This window comes from Natrix helvetica, assembly GCF_964273705.1.
Source record: "Natrix helvetica genome assembly, chromosome: 10".
NCBI lineage: Eukaryota > Metazoa > Chordata > Lepidosauria > Squamata > Natricidae > Natrix > Natrix helvetica.
The window spans coordinates 6,872,138-6,896,473 of record NC_138561.1 but is presented as its reverse complement, the minus strand read 5'-3'; the positions used below and the strand labels follow the sequence as shown (position 1 = coordinate 6,896,473).

At 44.4% G+C, this 24,336-nt stretch overlaps 1 protein-coding gene across 4 annotated transcripts in view; it reads left to right on the top strand.

Annotated features, from left to right (window-relative positions):
• SMPD3 (sphingomyelin phosphodiesterase 3) overlaps positions 1–24,336 on the top strand; it is a 172,829-nt gene that overhangs the window by 140,625 nt on the left and 7,868 nt on the right. For 3 of the 4 annotated variants that reach the window (XM_081963344.1, XM_081963346.1, XM_081963345.1), the window contains exons 4-7: positions 9,498–9,573; positions 19,298–19,453; positions 21,734–21,823; positions 22,659–22,722. In XM_081963344.1, the coding sequence (XP_081819470.1) occupies positions 9,498–9,573; positions 19,298–19,453; positions 21,734–21,823; positions 22,659–22,722 (386 nt within the window). The remainder of the gene's footprint in view (positions 1–9,497; positions 9,574–19,297; positions 19,454–21,733; positions 21,824–22,658; positions 22,723–24,336) is intronic. The other variant, XM_081963347.1, reaches the window with a different exon arrangement.

Sequence of the window (24,336 nt, the reverse complement as noted above, 5' to 3'; positions counted from 1 at the left end):
AGGCAAATGGCTGCCCAGTCTCTTCTTAAAAGCCTCCAGTGATGGTTGATTGTTGTCACTGTCAAGAAATTTGTCCTTAGTTCTAGGTTGGATCTTTCCTTGGTTAGTTTCCCTCCATTGTTTCTTGCCTTGCCTTTTAGTTCCTTCTTTTAGTTCTTCACCATCAAACTTTTACAAGTATGCTTTGAGTTGAGAGAGGAAAAAAACCCGGTGAGTGGCAGATGATATTTGAGAGAGATAAACGCTCAGCAGGAACCAAGCTAGCAATTGAAATGTTAGGGAGGAGGTGAAGGAGGAGGCTTCCTGGGCAGAAAGCAAACAAGGAGGATAATTAATTTCTTTTTAAATGCACCAGTTTTCTGGAGTGATATATTTCCAGCAGGATAGGAGGGATGCAGCCTTAGCATGCATTGCTGGCTCATTGCTGGTTTAGAGCAATACAATACAATACAATACAATAGTAGAGTTGGAAGGGACCTTGGAGGTCTTCTAGTCCAACCCCCTGCCTAGGCAGGAAACCCTATACCGTTTCAGACAAATGGCTATCCAACATCTTCTTAAAGACTTCCAGTGTTGGGGCATTCACAACTTCTGGAGGCAACTTCTGTTCCACTGATTAATTGTTCTAACTGTCAGGAAATTTCTCCTTAGTTCTAAGTTGCTTCTCTCCTTGATTCGTTTCCACCCATTGCTTCTTGTTCTGCCCTCAGGTGCCTTGGAGAATAGTTTGACTCCCTCTTCTTTGTGGCAACCCTTGAGATATTGGAAGACTGCTATCATGTCTCCCCTAGTCCTTCTTTCTCTTAAGCTAAAAACATACCCAGTTCCTGCAATTGTTCCTCATATGTTTTAGCCTCCAGTCCCCTAATCATCTTTGTTGCTCTTCTCTGCACTCTTTCTAGAGTCTCCACATCTTTTTTACATCGTGGCGACTAGAACTGAATGCAGTCTTCCAAGTGTGGCCTTACGAAGGCATTATAAAGTGGTATTAACACTTCACGTGATCTTGATTCTATCCCTCTGTTGCAACAAAGGAAGGCAGGGGAGAGAGGGGAAAAATAAGATAACCGCTAAAACATTGAACAGGGAGTGTGGGAAATAACCAAATAAACTGTGGGAGTGTTAAGAAGGAAGCACAGAGAAAAGGCGATAGGGTTCTGTGGAAATGTTCTCAGAATAGCAGGAGGAATCTGAAAACACCCAGATCCTTTGGGGGACTTCACATCATTTAAGAACCAAGATGCCAAGAGCTGTTGTGGTTGCAGACCAAAAACATGCGAAAAATCCACAAATTTCCCATAATTTGAGGAATTAGCCAACAGGTTTATCTGGAGAGGGGTATGTAATATTAAAAACCTCTGTCTCTGGCTGTAAAAATAGTGAATTAATTCTGTCGTTTTTGCATGGCATCTATTCAAAGCATCTGCTTTAGTTTACTCAATGATTGGGGGTTGGTCCCCTGTGAAGTTATGACTCAGCCAGTGAAACTGTCCAAATGGAAGAAGCAGAGAAAAGTTTCAAAAAGAAAGACATTAACAGAAGGCACAATTTTCCCCCCTTAAACAAGATCATCTCACTCCCTAAGCAAGCATGAAAAGATTTTGCTTTATTTTTAATTCAAGTGGGTGATTAAAAAAAAAAAAAAGATAAGAACTCATCAATGGTATAGTTTTCATCCTAATCACGGTAGAAAGAATTTCAGATAGTAACAACGAATATCAATGATAGAAGGGACGTGGTGGCTCAGTGGCTAAGATACTGAGCTTGTCGATCAGAAAGGTTGGCAGTTTGGTGGTTCAAATCCCCTAGAGTAACAGAGTGAGCTTCCATTACTTGTCCCAGCTTCTGCCAACCTAGCAGTTCGAAAGCACGTAAAAATGCAAGTAGAAAAATAGGGACCACCTTTGGTGGGAAGGTAACATCGTTCCATGCGCCTTCGGCATTTAGTCATGCCGACCACATGACCACGGAGACGTCTTCAGACAGTGCTGGCTCTTCGGCTTTGAAATGGAGATCAGCTCCCCCTAGAGTCAGGAACAACTAGCACATATGTGCAAGGGGAACCTTTACCTTTACCTAAGAACAGTGTGCTAATACATTTCTTTTTGTTCTGTTTTGGTGAGATGACCTCCTCCTCCTCCTTCTCATCCTCATCATATCTAAATCTTTGGCAGAAACAAAAACAGAAGCACGCCTCAGTTTAGAGAATTTAACCAACTGGGTTATTGGAATTCTAATGCCATGCTTTCAAGAAATATCTTCTCAAATCTTCACTCATATTAACCAGATCCTTTGTAGTTATTATCACTTATATTTATTTGGGTCATAACCCTGGAAAAGAAGAAGAAGAAGGTAGAACTTTGTAAGTGCAACTTCTACAACCCAGCACTTTCCAGATATTTCATGGCTCAAACCAGGGGTGAAATTCAGCAGGTTCTGAAAGGCTCTGAAGAAGCGGTAGTGGAAATTTTGAATAGTTCAGAGAACCAGCAAATACCAGCTCTGGCTGGCCCCGCCCCCATCTATTCTTTGCCTCCCGAGTCCCAGTTGATTGGGAGGAGATTTTACAGTATCCTTCCCCTGCCTTGACCACCAAGCCACGCTCACAGAACCGGTAGTAAAAAAAATTGAATATCACCACTGGCTCAAACTCTCACTGACTGAGGAATTCCAGGAGTTGGAGCCTCCAGAATTTCTAAAAACTTTCCAACTGTAGAGAGTATTATTGATCAAGATCTCAATGTATTCCTCCAATCTGCGACTCCAGCTTGGGGTTTCAACTGGGGAAAATGCGATGTGAATATCAAAAGTTAACATCAAAGCAGGCTGCCGTGTGTCAACAGGGCAAGCTCTTCAAAGGGGAAAACAGTCAAGAATTCCACTTGTGATGGGGTAGATCTCGCTTAGAGATCAAACTGTTATTTATTTATTTCGTCAAGTGTGAGTTAGATAACAGATACAAGTATAGACATGCTTATGAATACATGAAATGGATACAAATCCAAGGGAACATTAGGACAGGGGCGGTAGGCACGCTGGTGGGTTTATGCGCGCCCCTTAAGGACCTCTTAGGAATGGGGTGAGGTCAACAGTAGACAGCCTTAGGTTAAAGTTATGGGGGGCTTTGGGAAAGTAACCATAGAGTCAGTAACAACTCTGTTACTGAAGTCGTATTTTCTGCAATCAAGTTTGGAGCGGTTTACTCGTGTGTTATTGTGGTTGAAGCTGAAGTATTCATTGACAGGTAGGACATTGTAGCAGATAATTTTATGTACTACGCTTAGGTCGGATTGAAGGCGGCAAAGTTCTAAATTGTCTAAGCCCAATATTTCATGCCTGGTGGCATAAGGGATTCTGTTGAGACCAGAGGAGTGGAGGACTCTTCTCGTGAAATGTCTCTGGACTCATTTCAATTGTATTTATGTCTGCTATGCAGTGCGGGTTCCAGACAGATGAGCTGAATTCGAGAATTGGTCTAGCAAAAATTTAGTATGCCCTGTTGGCTTGTGTTTATGCAGAAACAGAGACAAACTGGCCCAACAAAGTTTCAGAACTTTGCAGCTACCTTGGGCCCATCTTTGGTGGACTTGTCAGCTTTTAAAAACAAGCGTTCTGCATTAAGCCAATGCAGTAATCTAAATATTTTATAATACCATGCTGCCTCTGCTAATGCAAGCCTTGGCTGGAATCCATCCTTCCTGCCTGCATTCAAAGATCTTCCTCAGCATGTTTCAGATTGTCTACGTTTCCAATCGTCTCCAACTAGGAGGGAAATAGGGAAGGGAAAATTAGGAAGAAGCATTTCTGTCTTCCTGTTATTAAGCAGAGCAAGAAAAATTGCTTTAATAACGATGCTCTTCGCTTGGTTTGGGTAAAGTGGGTATGTCTAGCCAATTGAAAAGAAGGACTAGGGGAGACATGATTCCAATATCCAAGGGGCTGCCACAAAGAAGAGGGAGTCAAGCTATTCTCCAAAGCACCTGAGGAGCAATGGATGGAAGCTAATTGAGAGAAACAACCGAGATATTTTCTAACAGTGAGAACAATTAATCAGTAGATTGGGTAGCCTCCAGAGGTTGTGGGTGCTTCATCACCATTTGTCTAAAATGGTGTTGGGTTGCCATTTGTCTGAAACGGTATAGGGTTTCCTGCCTAGGCAGGGGGTTGGACTAGAAGACCTCCAAGGTCCCTTCCAACTCTGCTATTGTATTGTATTGTACTGTACTGTATTGTATAGGGCAGGGGTCACCAACCTTTCGGACCTCAGGAACCACTAAAATTCATAATTTTAAATCCTGCAGACCACTAATATGATCTGCCTAATGACCAGCTGGGTGGGTGGGCGTGGCTAGGTGATCATGTGACTGGGTGGGTGTGGCCAACTCAATGTCACTGACATTGAGGAGCGCCTCGATGACCTCTACTCGTCCCTCCCCTCCCAGCCACTTCTCACCTGCCCGCCCGGGCTCCTTAGGGCCCCAACAGGAAGTAGTTGTTGGAGCTAAGCAGACACCACGAGAAAGAGTTGGCAAAACAGTTCAGTTCAAACTGGATCTGGCCGAGAAGGGGGCGCACTAGAAGCACCTCACTAAAATGTAGTGCAATGTAAAAAATGCAAATAATTTTTCTGCAGACCAACAAAGTTTTCTTGCGGATCACCCTATACCAGTTGGTGACCACCGGTATAGGGTCTGCGACTCAAGCATGGGATTGGACTAGAAGCTCTCCGAGGTCCCTTCCAACTCTATTATTTCTATGCTTAATAATAATCATTTTCATTGCTTTTCCTTTTTCTCTGTCCTTCTCAATAACCAATGTAGTGAAAAGGCAAGACGTCCCACTTTTCTCATTTCTGGGCTGAAGTGATAAAAAAAATACTAAATCTTAGGTTTGGGCTTAGAAAGAATGATTCTTGCAATTAGAGACCACATAGTGCCCAAAAAATTAATAAACCATAGAATAGTTTAGAGAGATTGATTGCATCACACTCAAATTCATGCTTGGAATTCCAGCAACGGCAAACACTTCATTTTGAGTCTTTCTAGCATGTTCTACACATCTAGTCATGTTCTCCAGTAATTCCAGTAATTGTAAAACGAGAAGGTATTTTTCATTTAGGAAGAAAATGTTACAGCCCCCCTAATGTTATTAAAAGTCTTATTCATATATACTGCAAAATCCCCATTCCCTCTCCACTCCAGGAGAAGGATACTGCAAAATCCCCATTCCCTCCCCACTCCATTGAAAGGATACTGCAAAATCTCCATTCCCTCTCCACTGCAGGGAAAGGAGACTGCAAAATCTCCATTCCCTCTCCACTCCAGGGAAAGGAGACTGCAAAATCTCCATTCCCTCTCCACTCCAGGGAAAGGATACTGCAAAATCTCCATTCCCTCTCCACTCCAGGGAAAGGATACTGCAAAATCTCCATTCCCTCTCCACTCCAGGGAAAGGATACTGCAAAATCTCCATTCCCTCTCCACTGCAGGGAAAGGATACTGCAAAATCTCCATTCCCTCCCCACTGCAGGGAAAGGAGACTGCAAAATCTCCATTCCCTCTCCACTCCAGGGAAAGGATACTGCAAAATCTCCATTCCCTCTCCACTCCAGGGAAAGGATACTGCAAAATCTCCATTCCCTATCCACTCCAGGGGAAGGATACTGCAAAATCCCCATTCCCTCCCCACTCCAGGGGAAGGATACTGTACAATCTCCACTCCCTCCCCACTCCAGGGGAAGGATACTGCAAAATCCCCATTCCCTCCTCACTCAAGGGGAAGGATACTGCAAAATCCCTGTTCCCTCCTCACTCAAGGGGAAGGATACTGAAAAATCTCCATTCCCTCCCCACTCCAGGGAAAGGATACTGCAAAATCTCCATTCCCTCCCCACTCCAGGGAAAGGATACTGCAAAATCTCCATTCCCTCCCCACTCCAGGGAAAGGATACTGCAAAATCTCCATTTCCTCCCCACTCCAGGGGAAGAATACTGCGAAATCTCCATTCCCTCCCCACTCCAGGGAAAGGATAGTGCAAAATCTCCATTCCCTCCCCACTCCAGGGAAAGGATACTGCAAAATCTCCATTTCCTCCCCACTCCAGGGGAAGAATACTGCGAAATCTCCATTCCCTCCCCACTCCAGGGAAAGGATACTGCAAAATCTCCATTTCCTCCCCACTCCAGGGAAAGGATACTGCAAAATCACCATTCCCTCCCCACTCCAGGGGAAGGATACTGCAAAATCCCCATTCCCTCCTCACTCAAGGGGAAGGATACTGCAAAATCCCTGTTCCCTCCTCACTCAAGGGGAAGGATACTGAAAAATCTCCATTCCCTCCCCACTCCAGGGAAAGGATACTGCAAAATCTCCATTCCCTCCCCACTCCAGGGAAAGGATACTGCAAAATCTCCATTCCCTCCCCACTCCAGGGAAAGGATACTGCAAAATCTCCATTTCCTCCCCACTCCAGGGAAAGGATACTGCAAAATCTCCATTTCCTCCCCACTCCAGGGAAAGGATACTGCAAAATCTCCATTCCCTCCCCACTCCAGGGAAAGGATACTGCAAAATCCCCATTCCCTCCCCACTCCAGGGGAGGAATACTGCGAAATCTCCATTCCCTCCCCACTCCAGGGAAAGGATACTGCAAAATCCCCATTCCCTCCCCACTCTGGTGCCAGCCTGACATGGGTTTTGCCGGTTCTCCAAACTACTCAAAATTTCCGCTAATTTTCTCCAGAACCTGTCAGAACCCGCTGAATTTCACCCCTGATGCCAACTCAACGGGAAAGAAAGGAAGCAACTGGCCGACGATTGAAGCTCTTCCCATTAACATTTCATACTTACATTTCATTCTGTTTTAACATGTTTAAATAATAGATCAACTTAGCATAACTAACAGAGTGGCTTTATAAAGCGCAAGAGGGTCTCTGCAAGCAAACGCATTCCAAACTCATAAAAAAAAAAGGATTTCTCCAAAATCTTGTTTAGACCCAGTTTGAAGCCAATCCTGTGGTGGGCACTCAGCGTAGAAACAAGGGAAGGCAAAAGGGAGAGCAAAAAAAAGAACCATTCAAAAGCTTGAGGTTGAAAACGGCTTTTGTATTTCAGGCGGTGCCGTAATGGCCTTGCCACACAACTCTCCCGAAAGGCTATTCTTGCCTCAGTTAGCTCCCACTGTGCAGCTTTGCTCCAGAAACCGGCATCCTGGAAACGGTCTCCTTTTTAAAGTTGCAATCCCTGGAATACGAGAACATGCCTGGGGCATGAAAATGTACACCGAAACCCAGCTTTGTACATTAAATTAAAGGTGGCGCAAAGCACACACCGTGCTGTTGCATCCTGTTTAAGCATAGAATCATAGGGCTGGAGGAAAGCACTTTGGGAGGTCTTCTCGTCCAGCTCCCTGCTCAAGGTAGGAGACCTTGTGCCATTTAACTCAAATGGTTGTCAAGTCTATTTCTGAACACTTCCACCAATGGAGCACCTGCAACGCTGGGAGCCAAGCTGTTCCATTGATTAATTGTTCTCATTGCCAGGAAAATTCTCCTTAGTTCTAGATTGGATCTCTCCTTAACAAGCTCCCACCCATTACTTCATGTCCTGCCCTCTGGTGTTGTTGTGGCCTGTGGATCTGGCAGCATTCGGACAGTGAGGAGATTGGGGAGGAACATGGGCCAGTCCTGGAGTCTGGGGAAGGCTCTGATAAGGGCTCGGTGTCGGAGGCAGAGAGGTGGCCAGGGCCGTATGCCAGTTATCAGCAGACTTCAGAGTCAGACATCAGTGAGGAAGACGAACAGCTGGAGCCTGTTCCCAGCGTGCGCGGGCGCAGAGTTGCCAGATGAAGGGAACAGCTTAGGAACAAGGATCGACTTGGGAGTAAGGCCACAGGTGGATGATGAATGGCCCCTCCCAGAGGAAATAAAAGAGGAGCAACAGGGGAGGGGTGTTGGAGACAATTAGTTCATTCCTGCATTCTTGCCAAGTATTGCGGTGTCTGAAAGATATCGGCCTGGCTACTCTCCAAGCCTGATAAAGGTCTGTAATTGTGAATTATTTTGAAAGACTGTGGGAGAGGAAAGACTTTGCTGGAGAGGAATTCGGTTCTCCAAAGTGGCCATAACGTTAGCTACGGGTTCTCCCGAACCCTCAATTGAGTGTGAAATTCTAAAAAAAAAAATCTATTCTGGCAAATTCAGAACAAGAGCCAGAGGGCCTCACTAAAGTCTTCGCAGCTGCCAGAGGGCATAAATGCCAAAGCTAGTTGTAAAAAGGCAGATCTGATGTCAAGACCATTTATTACTTATGGGCTCAGCTACCTCAATCCTCCCCAAAGTGAAATTAAACTGAAGCAAAAGTTTCTCATGTGTACATCTAGGAACAAGATAGGCCTTCTGACGGGATCACTTTTCACCGTAATCTTTTTCTGATTATTCCCTCTGCTGAAAGTGATCAAATGTGCTGATTTGTGATCCTTTTCTGGAAAAATGGCAATTGTTTGCAAGTGGTTAATTGTACTGTTGCTAACTCTCTATTTAACTTGTAAGCATAGTCCTTCTTTTGAAAACAAGTTCGAGTCCGTTTTTGTACACAAGGTGAAGTTGTAGGAAAATATTGAGAAAAGAAGATGCTATTTTTTAAAGTAGATAAATGTTCACACATATTTTAATACCATTAATTTCAGACGCATCTATTCCCTTGCTCATGTTTTTCTCTTTTAGGTAATCATATATGTATGTATGCATATGTGTGTGTATGTGATATATATGTGTGTGTGTATATGTATGCATGTATGTATGTATGTATGTATGTATGTATGTATACATGCATACACACCAGTTGTTGGGATTCAAATTGTTTTACTACCAGTTCTGTGGGTGTGGCATGGCTTTGTGGGTGTGGCTTGCTGGGTGGCAGGGCAAGGATACTGCAAAATCCCCATTCCCTCCCCACCCCACTAACCTGCTTTCCAGCTCCATTCTCCTGTGCAGGGCAACAGAAGAAGACCCAGCCGATCAGCTGGGACTCGGGAGGGAGCAAATAGATGGGGGCGAGGCCAGCTAGAGGTAGCATTTGCCAGTTCTCCAAACTACTCAAAATTTCCACTACCAGTACACTAGAACTGGTCAGAACTGGCTGATTACCATCTCTGATACATACACACATACATACAAATATATGCATATACATACTCCCCCCCCCACACACACACACATCCTGGATCCTGGATTGCTTTACATCACCAAATTTCATATATATATATATGATATGAAATTTGGTGATGTAAAGCAATCCAGGATAATGCTATTTCTCTGCATGGTTCTATCTTGAGAATGGATCCGCTCACATAAAACCACTGCTAAGAAAACATCTCATACAATGTCCCACTAACTATTGTATATTTCTCTCTCTCTCTCTCTCTCTCTCTCTCTCTCTCTCTCTCTCTCCCTCCCTCCCTCCCTCCCTCCCTCCCTCCCTCCCTCTCTCCTTCTCAGGTGCAAGTGGGGAGTACACCTCAGGACCAAAGAATTGTGGGATACATTTCCTGCACCCACTTGCAAGCTCTGGCAGGTGAGTATGGATCTGTTCTTTCAATCATCCTTATGTTGTATGGGAAAGTTTCTATGATGGTGACTTCATCGGGTTGGGTCATTCCTCCTTGGACAATCTCCTATCAATGCCACACATCTTGAAAATGAACATGTCGCACGCAGGATTAGACCGAGGTGCAATCCTCAGTGGAACAAAGACACCAAGCTTGGTGGTGGCAGCCGGTCAACCTTGCCTAGTCTTGGAAAGCGAAGCCAAAATTCTTCTCGCTCTCTGTCTCTCTCACCTTTCAAAATCAAATTCTGTTTCATGAAACGGAGAAGGAGGAGAGATGGGAAGCATTGCAAGATAATTTCTCTGCATGCCATGAATATATAGTCAGTGTGCTTTAACAACGTAGAGCGATATCAAAACGAGGCGGAAGAACATAAGAGCATGAATATCAGAGTTGGAAGAGACCTTGAAGGTCTTCTAGTTCAAACCCCTTCTCAAGCAGGACACCGTCTACCAATGTTGGTGAACCTTTTCAGCATGGAGTGCCAAAACAGGAGCGTATGTGTGCATGCGTAATGGAAACCAGAAAAGCAGCCGCTCAGTGCGCATGCATGCACCGGGAAGATGATCTCCTCTTTTCCGGCACATGCGTGTACACTGGCCACCTGGTCTTCTGGTTTCTGGCATGCATGTGCACATGAAGACCAGCTGGCTGGCATGCATTAGAGGCTGGTTTCTACTGGTTCAAACCGCTTCAGCCGAGTAGGTAGTAACTCGGCCGCCCACGCACCTGAACCGGTTCTATTGTTGGGGGCACCATCTTTATTTTTGCTTCTGCGCATGCGCAGGACATTCTCCATTGCAGAAATGCAATTTTCCCCCTTTTCTTACGTTGTGCACCTGCGCAGACCTTCTTAGGCGTAAATGTGCATGCAGGCGGATCGCCATTTGCCATGCCCGTGAGAAAAGTGATCCCACGTGCACAAATTGTTTTGCACGCCGAACCAGCTGTAATGCCAGTAGCCACCCATCCCTGGTATGCATGCATGCGCCAGAACCCAGAAAAGCCACGGGTGATGGCTCGTATGGCCGGAGAGATGGCTCTGCATGCCACTTCCAGCACATGTGCCATAAGTTCCCCATCATAGCCCTAAAGCATTTCAGAGAGGAGACTGTCCAGTCTCTTCTTAAAAATCTCCAGTGTTGGAACATTTACAACTTCTGAAGGCAATTTGTTCCACTGGTTAATTGTTCTCATTGTTAGGAAATTTCTCCTTGGTTCTAGGTCGCTTCTCTCCTTGGTTGGTTTTTCCTTGGTTCTAGGTCGCTTCTCTCCTTGGTTAGTTTTTCCTTGGTTCTAGGTCGCTTCTCTCCTTGGTTAGTTTCTGATGTTTCAACTGATGGATGGGCATATGCACAAATGGAACGAGATATGAATGAAGGAATCCAGGAAGCCCCACAAATTTATGATATGCTTTGTACTTTCTTCCGTGGCTTTGCAAATCCGTCTAGCATGGCTGATCCTAACATACGAAACTTGATCTAAAGCAAGTTCCATCTTTCAGTAATGCCGTATTTCCTAAACATCATGTAATAAACCATTATTGGCTTCTCTTTCTGGTACATATAAATCTTTTTGAAAATGATACTTCAGAAAATGATACCTGTTGAAAATCAACTTGTGAGTCTCATTGGGTGGAAAATAATTATATTTCATTATTTCTTGGTTGCATAAAAGTACCCAGAAAGAGTTTGGATGCCTTTCGTGCTTAACCAGTCCAATTTCAATAAATAGCTGTCTTTTTTTACCCACAGTAATGCAGGATAATCTAAATATTATATGAATCTTATCTCAAAATAAACAGCGTGTCATCTGGTAATGCTTTGGGATTAAGTTCTACATTCAACGTTTCTTTTAAAAATGAAAACATCCAAATTAATGATCGGTGGTGGTGGGGAAGTCACTTGATAGAACAAGTGCCTTTTTAGCAGATACATCCAGATTCTTGGCTTTTCAACATTGAACATAAACAGTTCCCAAAGGTTTAAGAGTATGTCCTGTTCGGAATAAATTGCTTCATGTAGTACTGGAGATAACAACATAAAGAATTGTTTTTAAAGGAGGGAAAAAAGTTAGCATGAAGTAGTGATAAAGAAAATTAGGGCTATCACATTTGACCTATAAAACTTTGGAAAATCGTTGGATTTATTGACTGAGTGATGGGATTTAATTGATTATGGGCCATCAAGTTATTTTCAACTCTTAGCAACCATGTGTATATTCCCCTGGGATGATTTGCCCCCAAACTGGTCCTTCAGAACAACAGAAAAACAGAGTTGGAAGGGATCTTGGAGGTCTTCTAGTCCAGCGGTCACCAACTGGTGGTCCGCAAGAAAATTTTGATAGTCCGCGGAAAAAATATTTGCATTTTTATATTGTACTAAATTAGGGGTCCTCAAACTACAGCCCCTGAGCTGGATACATGCAATTAACGTTTGTGTTTCTATAGAGAGTTTCCCCTTTCAGGGTCTTTTAGTGCAGGTCAGAGGGTGGCCCATATTCTGACTTGGGGTCTGCTTCAGCCTCCTGGTGGGGGGCTTTGGGTGAAGGCTGGAGGGAAGCGCCGCTGATGGCAAAGAGCCGGAGGGCCTCACTCCACTGGGACTGCATCATGGCCTGGAACTGGCTGAGCATCTCAGCCCGCTGAGCCTCCAGGCGCCGGTACCTGGCCTTGCACCCCTGCAGGTCTTCCCTCTGCTTGGAAAGCCTATGCTCCTAGTCCTCAGTGAGGTGCTTCTATTAAGCCTCCTTCTCGGTCAGATCCAATTTGAACTGAGCTGTTTTGCCAACTCTTTCTCATGGTGGCTGCTTAGCTCCAACAATGGCTTCCTGTTGGGGCCCTAAGGAGTCCAGGTGGGCAGGTGAGGATTGGCTGGGAGGAGAGGGGCGAGTAGAGGCTGCAAGGCACCCCTTGATGTGACATCAAGTTGGCCATGCCCACCCAGTCACATGATCACGTAGCCACACCCACCCACCCAGACCGTCATTAGGCATATCCTATTAGTGATCCACGGGGTTTAAAATTACGAATTTAGTGGTCCTTGAGATCCGAAAGATTGGTGACTCCTGTTCTAGCCCAACCCCCTGCTCAAGCAGGAGAGCCTATACCACTGATGGCGAACGTTTTTCTGCTCGGGTGCCAAAAGGGTGCGTGCGCACCCACACCCATAATGCAATGACCTCCCCACCTGTGCATGCATGCACAACCCCCTGCACTCCCCCTGCGCTTCAGTGAGGCATGCACGCAGGCCTCACTGAAGCCTACGGATGTCCGGTAGGCCCATTGGAGCATTTTTCACCATCCACAGGTTCAGGAGGCTTTCCTGAAGCCTGGGGAGGGTGAAAATGGCCTCCCCCGCACTCTGGGAGGCCATAAATCAACTGTCCAGTGCATACATATGTTGGAGCTGACATAGGGCAATGCCTCGCATGCCCTCAGATATGGCTCTGTGTGCCACCTGTGGTACTACTGCCATAGGTTCGCCATCACGGGTTTATGCCATTCTGGACAGCAATTCCTTCAACAATTCCAAAGATGGACTTATCATTTGGTACCTGGCCCATTCAATTTGCTGCTGGCCATTCTCTTCTCTGCAAGTTATGAGTGTGATAACTTAATCAGTGGGTTCCTATTAGGGGACGTGTCACAGCTTGTTGATAAAACGTGCAAATCCTAGACTCGTGCAGTAACAGAATAATAACAGAGTTGGAAGGGACCCTGCTGGTCTTCTAGTCCAACCCCCTCTGCTCAAGTGTTGAATTCCACAGGTCTTCAAGTGGCCAAGATTTTGACACCCAGATCTCCATTTTTCTCATCTCAAAACTTCCTCTCGATGGCTTTGGAGCAGCCTTCCCTCCGCAAGAGAAAGTTCAGCCATCAGCTAATGAAAATACACCGCGCATGTAGTGCGCTCGTGTGCCGTTATTGGCAATTTCAAAGGAAGCCTTCCAACCCACAGCGCATTATCTTGGCATGATGGATGAGTCAAAGGAGTCAGGCAAGGACATTTACAGCAAGCGCCTCTGACTGGCTGGCCGGCAATAAATCAAACTCTACAAAGTAAGGACGAGGACCATAACGATGCAAACCTGCTTGTGCGTGGAGACCTTGAACGGTCACACTTTGCCTGACTAGACAAATACACAGTTGCGCTGCATCTGTCACCTGGAAAGCCATGGGTGTCAAGAGCCCATGTTCAGTTGGCATTTTCCACCCAAGGGGTTTTTTCTGCCCCCCTCTACCACCTGGTTAGATAGCACAGATGAGCGTTTTGCCTTAAGCAGCTCACCAATCCCTTCCTTTAGCGCACCTTTTGCATTCTAATGGCTCCACCGTATATGTGGGAGGGAGAACCCGATCTTTCCAAAGCGATAGATCTTGCACGATGTGCCCTGAATTCAAGGAAAGATCTAACTTTAATTATCCGCTCGGCTTTATTTCATCCCCAATGTCCTCCTGCAGATTTCAGCTCTTCCTCTTGAAATCTGCACGGAGGAGCACATTTTGAGAAGAGCGATGCATTTAAATGCATGTGTATGTGTATGGATGAGCGTTTGTGTCAGGGTTCCAAGTAAGACCCCCAACGAAAGAAGACTCCGACGCTTGAGTTTCCTCAAAGTCCCATTTTATCAGAGGTGTCATATTGGCGCATCTGGGAAAACCCGAATCTGAAAGCTTCCAGGTTTTCCCCACAGAAATGAAAGTCCAAGCCCCTGCCCAGCACCCACCTGGCCCAATCCGTCCCCATATCAACTGGAGATGCCTCCCAGTCACACCCTTCCAGGTGCAAGGCAAGATGTCCTTGACTCTCTGAGTAAGGAATGTTACTATAACTAGATATCTCCCATACTCCATATAATCCCCCCTCCCATTTTCCCATAGCATTGAATGTGGCAGGCCACAAAAGATGGCATAATGGCCTTAACAATAATAGTATTGATTCTAATAAGGGCAGCCCCAGAAATGTTGAGCCCAACATTTCTATTGCAAAGTAAGCAGTTGTTAAGCAAATGTTTACCTCAGGTTGTGATCTTTTTGGCCACAGTGATTCACTGCAGTTAAATGACTCATGTGGATGGAAACTAATCAAGGAGAGAAGCAACCTAGAACTAAGGAGAAACTTCCTAACAGGGAGGACAATTAACCAGCAGAACTGCTGCTCTTCAGAAGTTGTGGGTCCTCCATCACTGGAGGCTTTGAAGAAGAGATTGGACACCCATTTATCTGAAATGGTACAGGGTCTCCTGCTTGAGCAGAGGGTTGGACTAGAAAACCTCCAAGGTCCCTTCCAACTCTGTTATTCTGAGCCTCAGTCAAGATGACTTCAAGAGGTTCTTTTCTCCTTTCTTACCATCATTGTTGTGATGACCTATTTGTCTGATCTTTGCTTTGATCCCAATCCACCCAATCAACATTTGTAGAGGAGAAGGGAACATGTCTGTGGTGATACCATTAAGGCAGAGGTCCAAGACTCCAAGGATAGAAGGGAACCAGTTCAATCGAGTGGTTAAGGCCCCATGCTAGAAAGTGGGAGATCATGAGTTCATGTCCCTCCTTGGTCATGAAAGCCATCGGGGTGACCTTGGACCCATCCCTCCCTCTCTCAAGTCCAACTCACCTCACAGGGTTGTTGTTGTTGTGAGGAAAATAGGAAGAAGAACATGTGTTGGATATGTTGTCTCCCTGAGTGATTTTCGGAAATAATAAAGATGGGATATAAATAGATAAATAATGAAAGCACAGCTATCTTTTCTTGCTGGTTGAGTGAGAACTGTGTTTTTATCCTCTCTCTCTCTCTCCTCTCTCTCTTTCTCCTCCCTCTCTCCCTTTTTTTCTCTTTCTCCTCCCTCCCTCTTTCTTTCTCCTCTCCCTCTCTTTCTTTCTCCTCCCTCTTTCTCTTTCTCCTCCCTCCCTCTCTCTTTCTCCTCCCTCCCCCTTTCATTTTCTCCTCCTCCCTCTTTCTCTTTCTCCTCCCTCCCCTCCTCTCTTTCTCCTCCCTCTTTCTCTTTCTCCTCCCTCCCTCTTTCTTTCTCCTCCCTCCCTCTCTCTTCCTTTCTCTTCCCTCCCTCTCTCTTTCTCCTCCGTCCCTCCCTCCCTCTCTCCCTGAGTGATTTGTAGAAATAATAAGATGTCTGGGAGATGTCTGAATGGGATAAAATAAGCACCCAACAATTCTGTGGAGCTTCTACCTAGTCTGAGGGGAAGAGCACTTGGGAAATTTTGAAGATGAAGATTAGAGCAGCATTGAGCCAAACTGCAACATGCCTCCCTTCTTGGATATTTTTTTGACCACTTGTCACCCTGGGTAGACAGAGGCACAAGATTTCTGGAGATCAGCCATGTGCTCTTGGCAATAGTATTGAAAAGTGCCAGAGCCAACAGTAAGAGTAGAGGAGAGGAGAGGCAAATCTAATTGTCTTCCAGGTTATTTTGATTTGGATAGAATCAAGTTTTCCTTGAAACCAGCAGCTATTGTTTATTCGATATCTTACAACCAAATTATAAAACGGCATATAAAAAAGGACTGTTCCATGGAAGTTCTATTTGGAGAATACACCAGAGCAGGGACGTCAAACTTGATTTCATTCGGGGCCACATCAGAGTTGTGGTTGACCTTGGTGGGCCGGCGTAGATGTGGCCAGGGTGGGTATGACCAACTCAACATCACTCATGTTAGGGCGCCTGTGGCCTTCCTGTCCTCTACTATCCTTGGAGTCCATTGAAGCTCACGCCGACTGCTTCAGTGACTCCATCCAGCCACCACATTCTCTGTCAGCTCCTTCTTCTTTTGCCCTCAGTCTTTCCCAGCATGAGGCTCTTCTCCAGGGAGTCCTTCCTTCTCATTAGGTGGCCAAAGTCTTTGAGTTTCATCTTCAGGATCTGGCCTTCTAAAGAGCAGTCAGGGTGGATCTCCTCTAGGACCGACCAGTTGGATCATCTTGCGGAGTTCAAAGGCCTCCATTCTTTGGCACTCAGCCTTTCTTATGGTCCAACTTTCACAGGTATACATTGCAACTGGGAAAACCATTAGCCTTGGAAAAACCATATATCAACCATACATGTATATATATCAAGGCTAACAGTACCAATAACATCTAGGATGCATGTAAGGTTTTATCCTGGAGTAGTGAACCCCCCCATTCCTAATTTTTTTTTTGGGGGGGAGGGAATCGCCACAGCATCCCCTTATCACCCAGTTTCTCTGCTTAAATTTGGTTGCTCCTATTTTTCTGCTTGGAAACAACTCAAAGTGCAGCGAAATCCCTACTGAACGTTAATTTCAGATGCAAGCTTTTTAGAAGACCTTTCCTGGAGATCTAGCGATTGCAGCTGGGGCTCTTATATGCAAATCTTCCTTTTGAAGTCATGCACGGCTCTCCGATGAATATTTAATCACCTTTAGTCTTTGGTTTTTTTTTCTCTGTAATTGGCTCTCTGGTTCTTGTTCCAGTCCCACTTATTCATACTTAGATTTCTCCAGGTGCCCATCTAAAATATATACTCATTTGCTTTCTGATCAACGGTCAGCTAGGGAGGCCTGGATAGGTCTGTCTGTCTGTCTGTCTGTCTGTCTGTCTGTCTTTCCTTCCTTCCTTCCTTCCTTCCTTCCTTCCTTCCTTCCTTCCTTCCTTCCTTCTTTCTTTCTTTCTTTCTTTCTTTCTTTCTTTCCTTTTGTAGATGCTGGTTTGTTTGTTTGTTTGTTTGTTTGTTTGTTTGTTTGTTTAAAGAGGTACTTTTTTTGTATTACTGCTTCTGCCTCTGAATTATCTTGAAATACCCGTAGCCAAGGAAAACCAGCTTTTCAAATTTCCGGCAGGGAATCTTACTTCCATACAATAAGAGCTGCATTTGCAACTCTTTGTTTCGTCTCCCTGAATGGCAAACGCTTATCCGCAGTGGAAAATCAGAACCTAGAGCTAATTAATATCTGCTCCGATCCGAGCCATTTAACATGTTGTAGCGGGGGGGGGGGGAGAGAGAGAGAGAAATGTTCTCTAGTGTCTTGGTTTAAATGGTGGAATTGGAAAGACGGTTTCGGTATAAGAACCGCGGCTGGTCGCTTCGGGATACCAAAAATGACATCCATTATCCTCTCCGTGCTTTTAAAACAGCCATTATTCAAATGTGGTTGTGAATTATACGTATTAATATTTTGTCCGGGAAAAAAGGAACATGTTTTTTTTAAGAGTATGATTTACATAATTCTTAACAAGCGGCCTAGAAGTGGAGCTCTCACCTCACCATCAGGGGGCTGTGAGTTCGATCCTAGGTAGAGGCAGATATTTCTCTCTCTGGGCACAATGAGAATATATCTGCTGGATATAACTCCGCATTGGTGACAGGAAGAGTATCCAACCAGTAAACACTCAGTGTCAGGTTTCTGAAAGATGTCCTAATTAATTCATGAGCCTCGAGCCAAGTTTCAAAAGAAAACCCTTTCCTCACCATGGCAACTTGATAACAGACATACAAATGCTTTATAAGGCTCCATTCAGTTACCCAGACTCCAACTCACAAGGGATTATGGGGTCGTTAAATGAAGATGATTTGCGTAATTCTTAACCAATTGGTCATGAAGTTGTGCATAGGGAGGGATAACCTGGGATGCTTGAGATCATCCATTAGTTTGGATCAGGTGTCTACAGAAAACTGATAATCTATATATTACTAAAACCTTGTCCTATGCAATCCAGGTAATCCTTACAAGCACAATTTCCAATACAGCTAATCCGTACAAGCACAAGTGAGCCCAAAATGTCTGTTGTTAAGTGAGACATTTGTTAAATGAATTCTGCCCCATTTTACAACCTTTCTTGCCACAGTTGTTAAGTGAATCGCTGCAATTGTGAATCACCACAGTAACAAGGTTGTTAAGTGAATCTGACTTTCCCGTTGACTTTCTTTGTCAGAAGTCGCAAAAGGGGGAAATCACATGACCCCATGACATTTCAGCCATCATAAATACGAATCAATTGCCAAGTGTCTGAATTTTGATCGTGCGACCGTGGGAAGGCTGCAACGGTCGTATGTGTGGGAAACGGTCATAAGTCACTTTTTTCAGCGATGTCATCTTCGAACGGTCACTGAATGAACTGTTTTAAATATTTGGGTTCTGGAATTTGGTTAACCTTCCACATTTAACCATTGTGCCCAGCTGCTGAAATGGTAACCAAACACATCTTGTAGAGCACGGGTGTCAAACTCAATGGCATCACATGACATACTGCTATGTTTTTTGCCTTTGTGGAGCTGGGATGGGTGTGGCCTGTGCGTGATGCATCTGGCCCATGGGCCACCAGTTTGACAGGCCTGTTTGTCAGAGTATGAATATTCATAGACTGGAATAGACATGGCAACAGGTCAGCCAATGGGGACTGTTTGGTTAGACATGTAACAGGTCAGCCAATGAGGGCTGTTTGGAAACTGAAACAGTATTTGCTGGAGACAGCTAGGAGCCTGGGAGTGGCTTAGCTCTGCAGCTCTGAGTCTGGGCTGAGCTCAAAAACTAGTCTCTCTATATAAAGTTTTGAATCCTGCTGAATCAGTTACCTGTGTGTGCTTTCTGGATATGATTGCTGCAACAAACTCTGACACTGTTGTAGAGGACGGGTGGCATAGACATTTAATAAATAAATAATTTTTAAAAAATAATGATTAAATTTGAATGGCCTGCTTTGTCCTTTCTACAGAGGACACAACTGTTCGATGTGAACAACTGGATCTGCTTCAGGATTGGCTGGCTGATTTCAGAAAATCTACCTCCTCTTCCAGTACAGCCAATCCAGAGGAGCTGGTGGCATTTGATGTGGTCTGTGGTGACCTGAACTTTGACAATTGCTCATCAGGTGAGGCTTTTTTCATCTAAAACTCAAAACAACTAACGCACCCAAAACCCCAGGGAGCATTGGGTGTGACCCCCTTGAGAAGTTTCCATTGAGGTTGTAATTTTCAATATAACAGAGGAGGAAACATTTTAAAGGCATGTTGGCATTTTCCTCTGAATCTTGTTTTGTGGGTTAAATGGAAACTAAAATGGCCCATTCCAGGAAGCTCAAAAAGCCAAAGATGGCTTCCTCCTTTGCAACAGTGGAGGATTCTTAGAACATAGATTAATAGAGCTAGAAAGGGACCTTGGAGATCTTCTAATCCAATTCGCTGCCCAAGGCAGAAGACCTTGTACTACTCTGGACAAATGACTAAATATTTTCTTCTCCAGTGATGGAGAAGTGATGGAGCACCCACAACTTCCAGAGGTGAGTCCTTCCACTGGTTAACAGTTAACAATGTCATAAAATTCCTCTTTAGTTCTAGTTTGGATCTTTACTTGATAACCTTCCATCTATCACTCCAGCCTGCCCTCTTTAAGAACTACCGTAAATCTAGTTCTTTGAAGAACTAGGTGTCCTAGGATGTAACAATTGAACTCAATTGAATCCAAGGTTCTTCTGACATGTAGTTCATTTCTTATGAAATCCTTCTAATAAGTCCTCCATTTCTTCTTCTCCTGCCCTCATGGTGCTTTCGTTTTACCCCATCCCAGGCTATAGGAGATTTCCCTCTTTCCTATGGCCAAGACCACTAACTCTGTCATTTATAACACAGGGGACATGTCATTCTGTGAGATTGCCTTTTCCTGCCCTATTCATTGATTTGTTGTTGTTAGTTGCAAACAACTCCGACCCATCGCGACCCATGGACAACGTTCCTCCAGGCCTTCCTGTCCTCCACCATCGCCCGGAGTCCATTTAAGCTCACGCCGACTGCTTCGGTGACTCTATTCTGCCACCTCATTCTCTGTCGTCCCCTTCTTTTGCCCTCCATCTTTCCCAGCATGAGGCTCTTCTCCAGGGAGTCCTTCCTTCTCATTAGATGGCCAAAGTATTTGAGTTTCCTCTTCAGGATCTGGCCTTCTGAAGAGCAGTCAGGGTTGATCTCCTCTAGGACTGACTGGTTTGATCGCGTTGCAGTGTAAGGGACTCGCAGGAGGCTTCTCCAGCACCAGAGTTAAAAGGCCTCCATTCTTAGGCACTCAGTATTTCTTATGGTCCAATTTTCTTATGGTCCAATTATCTTATGGTCCAATTTTCACAGCCATACATTGCAAGTGGGGACTCATTGATACTTGCAGGCAATTAGATCTCCACCCGATAAAAGAATATGTCCAAAATGCAAGTCCTTTTTAGCCAATCCGATTGGCATTACCTTCAACGCACAGGTATATTTTTAGCTTCAGACGAAGTTGGCTATTCCCCCCTTCCCTTTCCCCCCTCCTTTGCTAAAGTCTCCCATTTATGAATTGTGTTGCCTTGGCAGTAGACAATGATAAATGACATCATTAGCGCTTCTGGAAGAGCTACCTCTGGGCTTCCCTTGAGAGAAGGCAAGGAAACACAGCAAACTTTTTCTCCAGTCGCAGGAAGGAAAAATTATTAAGAGGTGCTATTAGATACCTGCATTTGCACAGGCTTAGGTAAATGGTAGATGAGACTTGGTGCTAAACAATGCTCGGCAAAGTTAAATGGGAATCAATCCCCTCCTATATCCTGCAAAACAATAAATTAAAACACTGACTGTTTGCAATTGCTCAAAGGGCTTTCTTTCCCTTCTCTTCTGTGATAAACTCTGTCTTGGCAAGATAATTAGACACGCTCAGTCCTGGGGACTAATAACAATTGTAATAATTATTAAACGTGTAGACTGCCTGACTCTTAACAACTCTGGGTGTCTCATAGCAATCCATGAAAGAAATGATACTCTTCTTCAGCGTCTTCTTCAGCACCATGATTAAACAATAATTAATGATTAATTAAATAATGATTAAAAATAACTAATTAAAAAGAAACAAAAAAGTAAACACAAAGGGCAGACTCGATGAACCAGTAGGACTTTTTCTGCTGTCAGCTTTGTATGTTTTTGTTTCTATTTCATGAGCTCCACATTTCCATAGGATTCCCCCAACTTAAGGTTTCGAAGCCCTTCCGGATTTTGCAGGAATACCCACAACAAACCCTTAAAGGTCCATATTTTTCTGGAATTTGGTCATCAATATTGACTCTGCAACCTCTCTCCCATGACTTTCCTTGACTTGCGGTGGATCTCCTTCACTGCCTTTCTTCTGGTTGCAGATGACAAGCTGGAACAGCAGCACTGCTTGTTCAACCGCTACAAGGACCCATGCCGCCAAGGTCCAGGGGAGGACAAATCGTGGGCAATTGGTAAGATGGCCAGCTGTGGCCCAGAAGTGAAACAGATGTCCTTTAGCTAGGAGGAGGAGCCTGTTTAAAGGGCCTAGATCTCCCATTTTTGCTAGCTCATGCTTTGGTTTTAGCCAAGGTAAGTAAGTTGCCAAGGATAAAACATCTGCGATCAGCCACACACTGGTCATCGGGAGATTTGAAGGAGAAATTGAAAAGTTACCAATTACGGGCACCATAAAGCCTGTGGTAGAAAGTGGCATGAGAACCATTCTCTGTCTTTAAAGATATTGCTGCCTACTCTCCCCACAGATACCAAATTAAAGATAGGGTCAACACACGGCTAGGATTTGCACAACATGTTTAGTCTGAAATCTGGATTAACAAATCATAATTGCAAAGTAGAGTGTGTGCTCCCCTCAATAAACCATCATAATTTTGCACGATAGTGTGCGTCGCGCAACAAATTAAGTCAATGACTACATTCCCACAGTAAATTACTTTGTCCATCCATCCTTCCATCCATCCATCCATCTGTCTATTTGGAATGGAGCATTATTGCCCTATATGATATCCATCCATCCATCCATCCAGAATGGAGAATTATTGCCCAACTATGGATCCATCAATCCATCTGGAATGAAGCATTATTCCTCAACAGGGTGTTCTCTTGGACTAAAATTTCGCAGAGGTTTGAGCCAACAACTGTGGGATTTATCTGGGGATACAGGATTGGAAAAGCTCAGGAATTCCAAACGGTTTACTTTAAAATACAGGCAAAATCTAATTCAAACTTTTATGATCCCTTTGCTTTGGAATAATAGCAGACTACTGTATATATTCCTTTTTCTCTCAGGAACCTTGTTAGATCCTAAAGGATTATATGATGAAGAAGTGTGCACTCCAGATAACTTACAGAAGTACGTATTATTTTGCTTTCCATCTTATTTCTATCACCGGTATAAATGGGCTGCTCTAACTTAAACACTTCACTTGATATTTTACTTATGTCTCACAGATACTTTTTATTGACTTATTTCTTGAATGTTATGTATTCATGGTGGGACGTAAGCCTCACACGACCAAAAAAGGAGATGCAAATTTAAGCAATAAATCCTCAATATGTGCTTCTTACTCAAAAGTCTTAAAATATAAGCCAAATAAAAGGGGGGAAAATGTGAAGGGCGTGGTGTTTTAGTAAAACCCTGTTGTAGGGTTGAGTAAAAAAGATCCAGACTTTGTAATGGTTGTCCATACACCCCCCAATTTGTCAGGGGGCAAGGAACCAGAACCAATTGTAAATAGCTGAAGTAATTAACATTATTATCACCTATGTTACAAGTATCTCCCAGGCTGCTTGCCTTCCCCTGGGGATGACCAGATAAGGTTTCATTTCATTTTGTTCGATAGAGCCCAATGTTCAAGTCTGTCAAGATCCTTCTGTATCTTAAGCCTATCTTCTGGGGTGTTGGCTACTCTTGCTAGCTTGGTGTTGCCTGCAAATTTGATTAATTCATGTGGTGCTTGGTTTTCAAACTTGGGCTGTCAGTTTTCCAGTTGACTAACTCAGTGTCTTTAACCGCTGAACCATTGTGCCCCCCTTTTAACCAGTGGCTACTGGCCCGCCAGCGGTCAGTGGAGTTGGCAACAGAGTCAAAGTAACTGAAAACTCCTAAAAACTGTCCATGAGGATGTTGGGGAGGAACATGGGCCAGTCCTGGAGGCTGGGGAAGGCTCGGACGAGGGCTCTGCGTCAGAGGCAGAGACGGGGCCGAGGCCGTCTGGCATTTCTCAGCTGCCTTTGGAGCTAGACAGCAGTGAGGCAGAGGAACAGCTGGAGCCTGTTCCCAGTGTGCGCATGCATAGAGCTGCCAGAAAAAAAGAACAGCTCAGAAATCAGGGTCGATTTGGGAGTAAAGCCACAGGTGGACGGTGAATGGCCCCTCCCATAGGGAATAAAAGAGGAGCGAAAGGTGAGTGGGCTTTTGCAGGAAACCATTTATTCATTCATTTCAGGAGTGTGAAGATCTGTCCGTGAATCTCAGAGACTCTGTGCCTTGCACAGTACTGTGTTTGGAAAATGTTTACATGGCAGCTTTCCAAGCTAGATAAGGTCTGTGGTCATAAATTCACGTTTGAAAGACTGTTTACCAGTCCTTTGCTAAATGTGAATGAGAGGAATTCACATTCATTTAATAAAAGGGGTTTTGTTGAGACCAAGACTCTGCTTCGTGCTTTTTGGGAAAGTCTAGGGCAGAACAACAGGATGTTGAATCTCTCTTGGGATTGGTGGAAGCATTAACAGCTGGCTTGAGACCAGATCCAGGAAGGGGAGTCCAAAATTTCCACTAATGAGAAAAGAGGACTTCCACAATGTCTACAGAGCTGGAGCATTTTTGTATCCATCTTGTAATACTTTGAAATGAACCAGAGTGGAATCAGAAATAACTCGACTCTGGAAAAGATATAATTGCATGCACAAAATTAGATGTACAACTGGCCCTGAAGGAGCACAAAAAAGTGGGCGTGTAGAT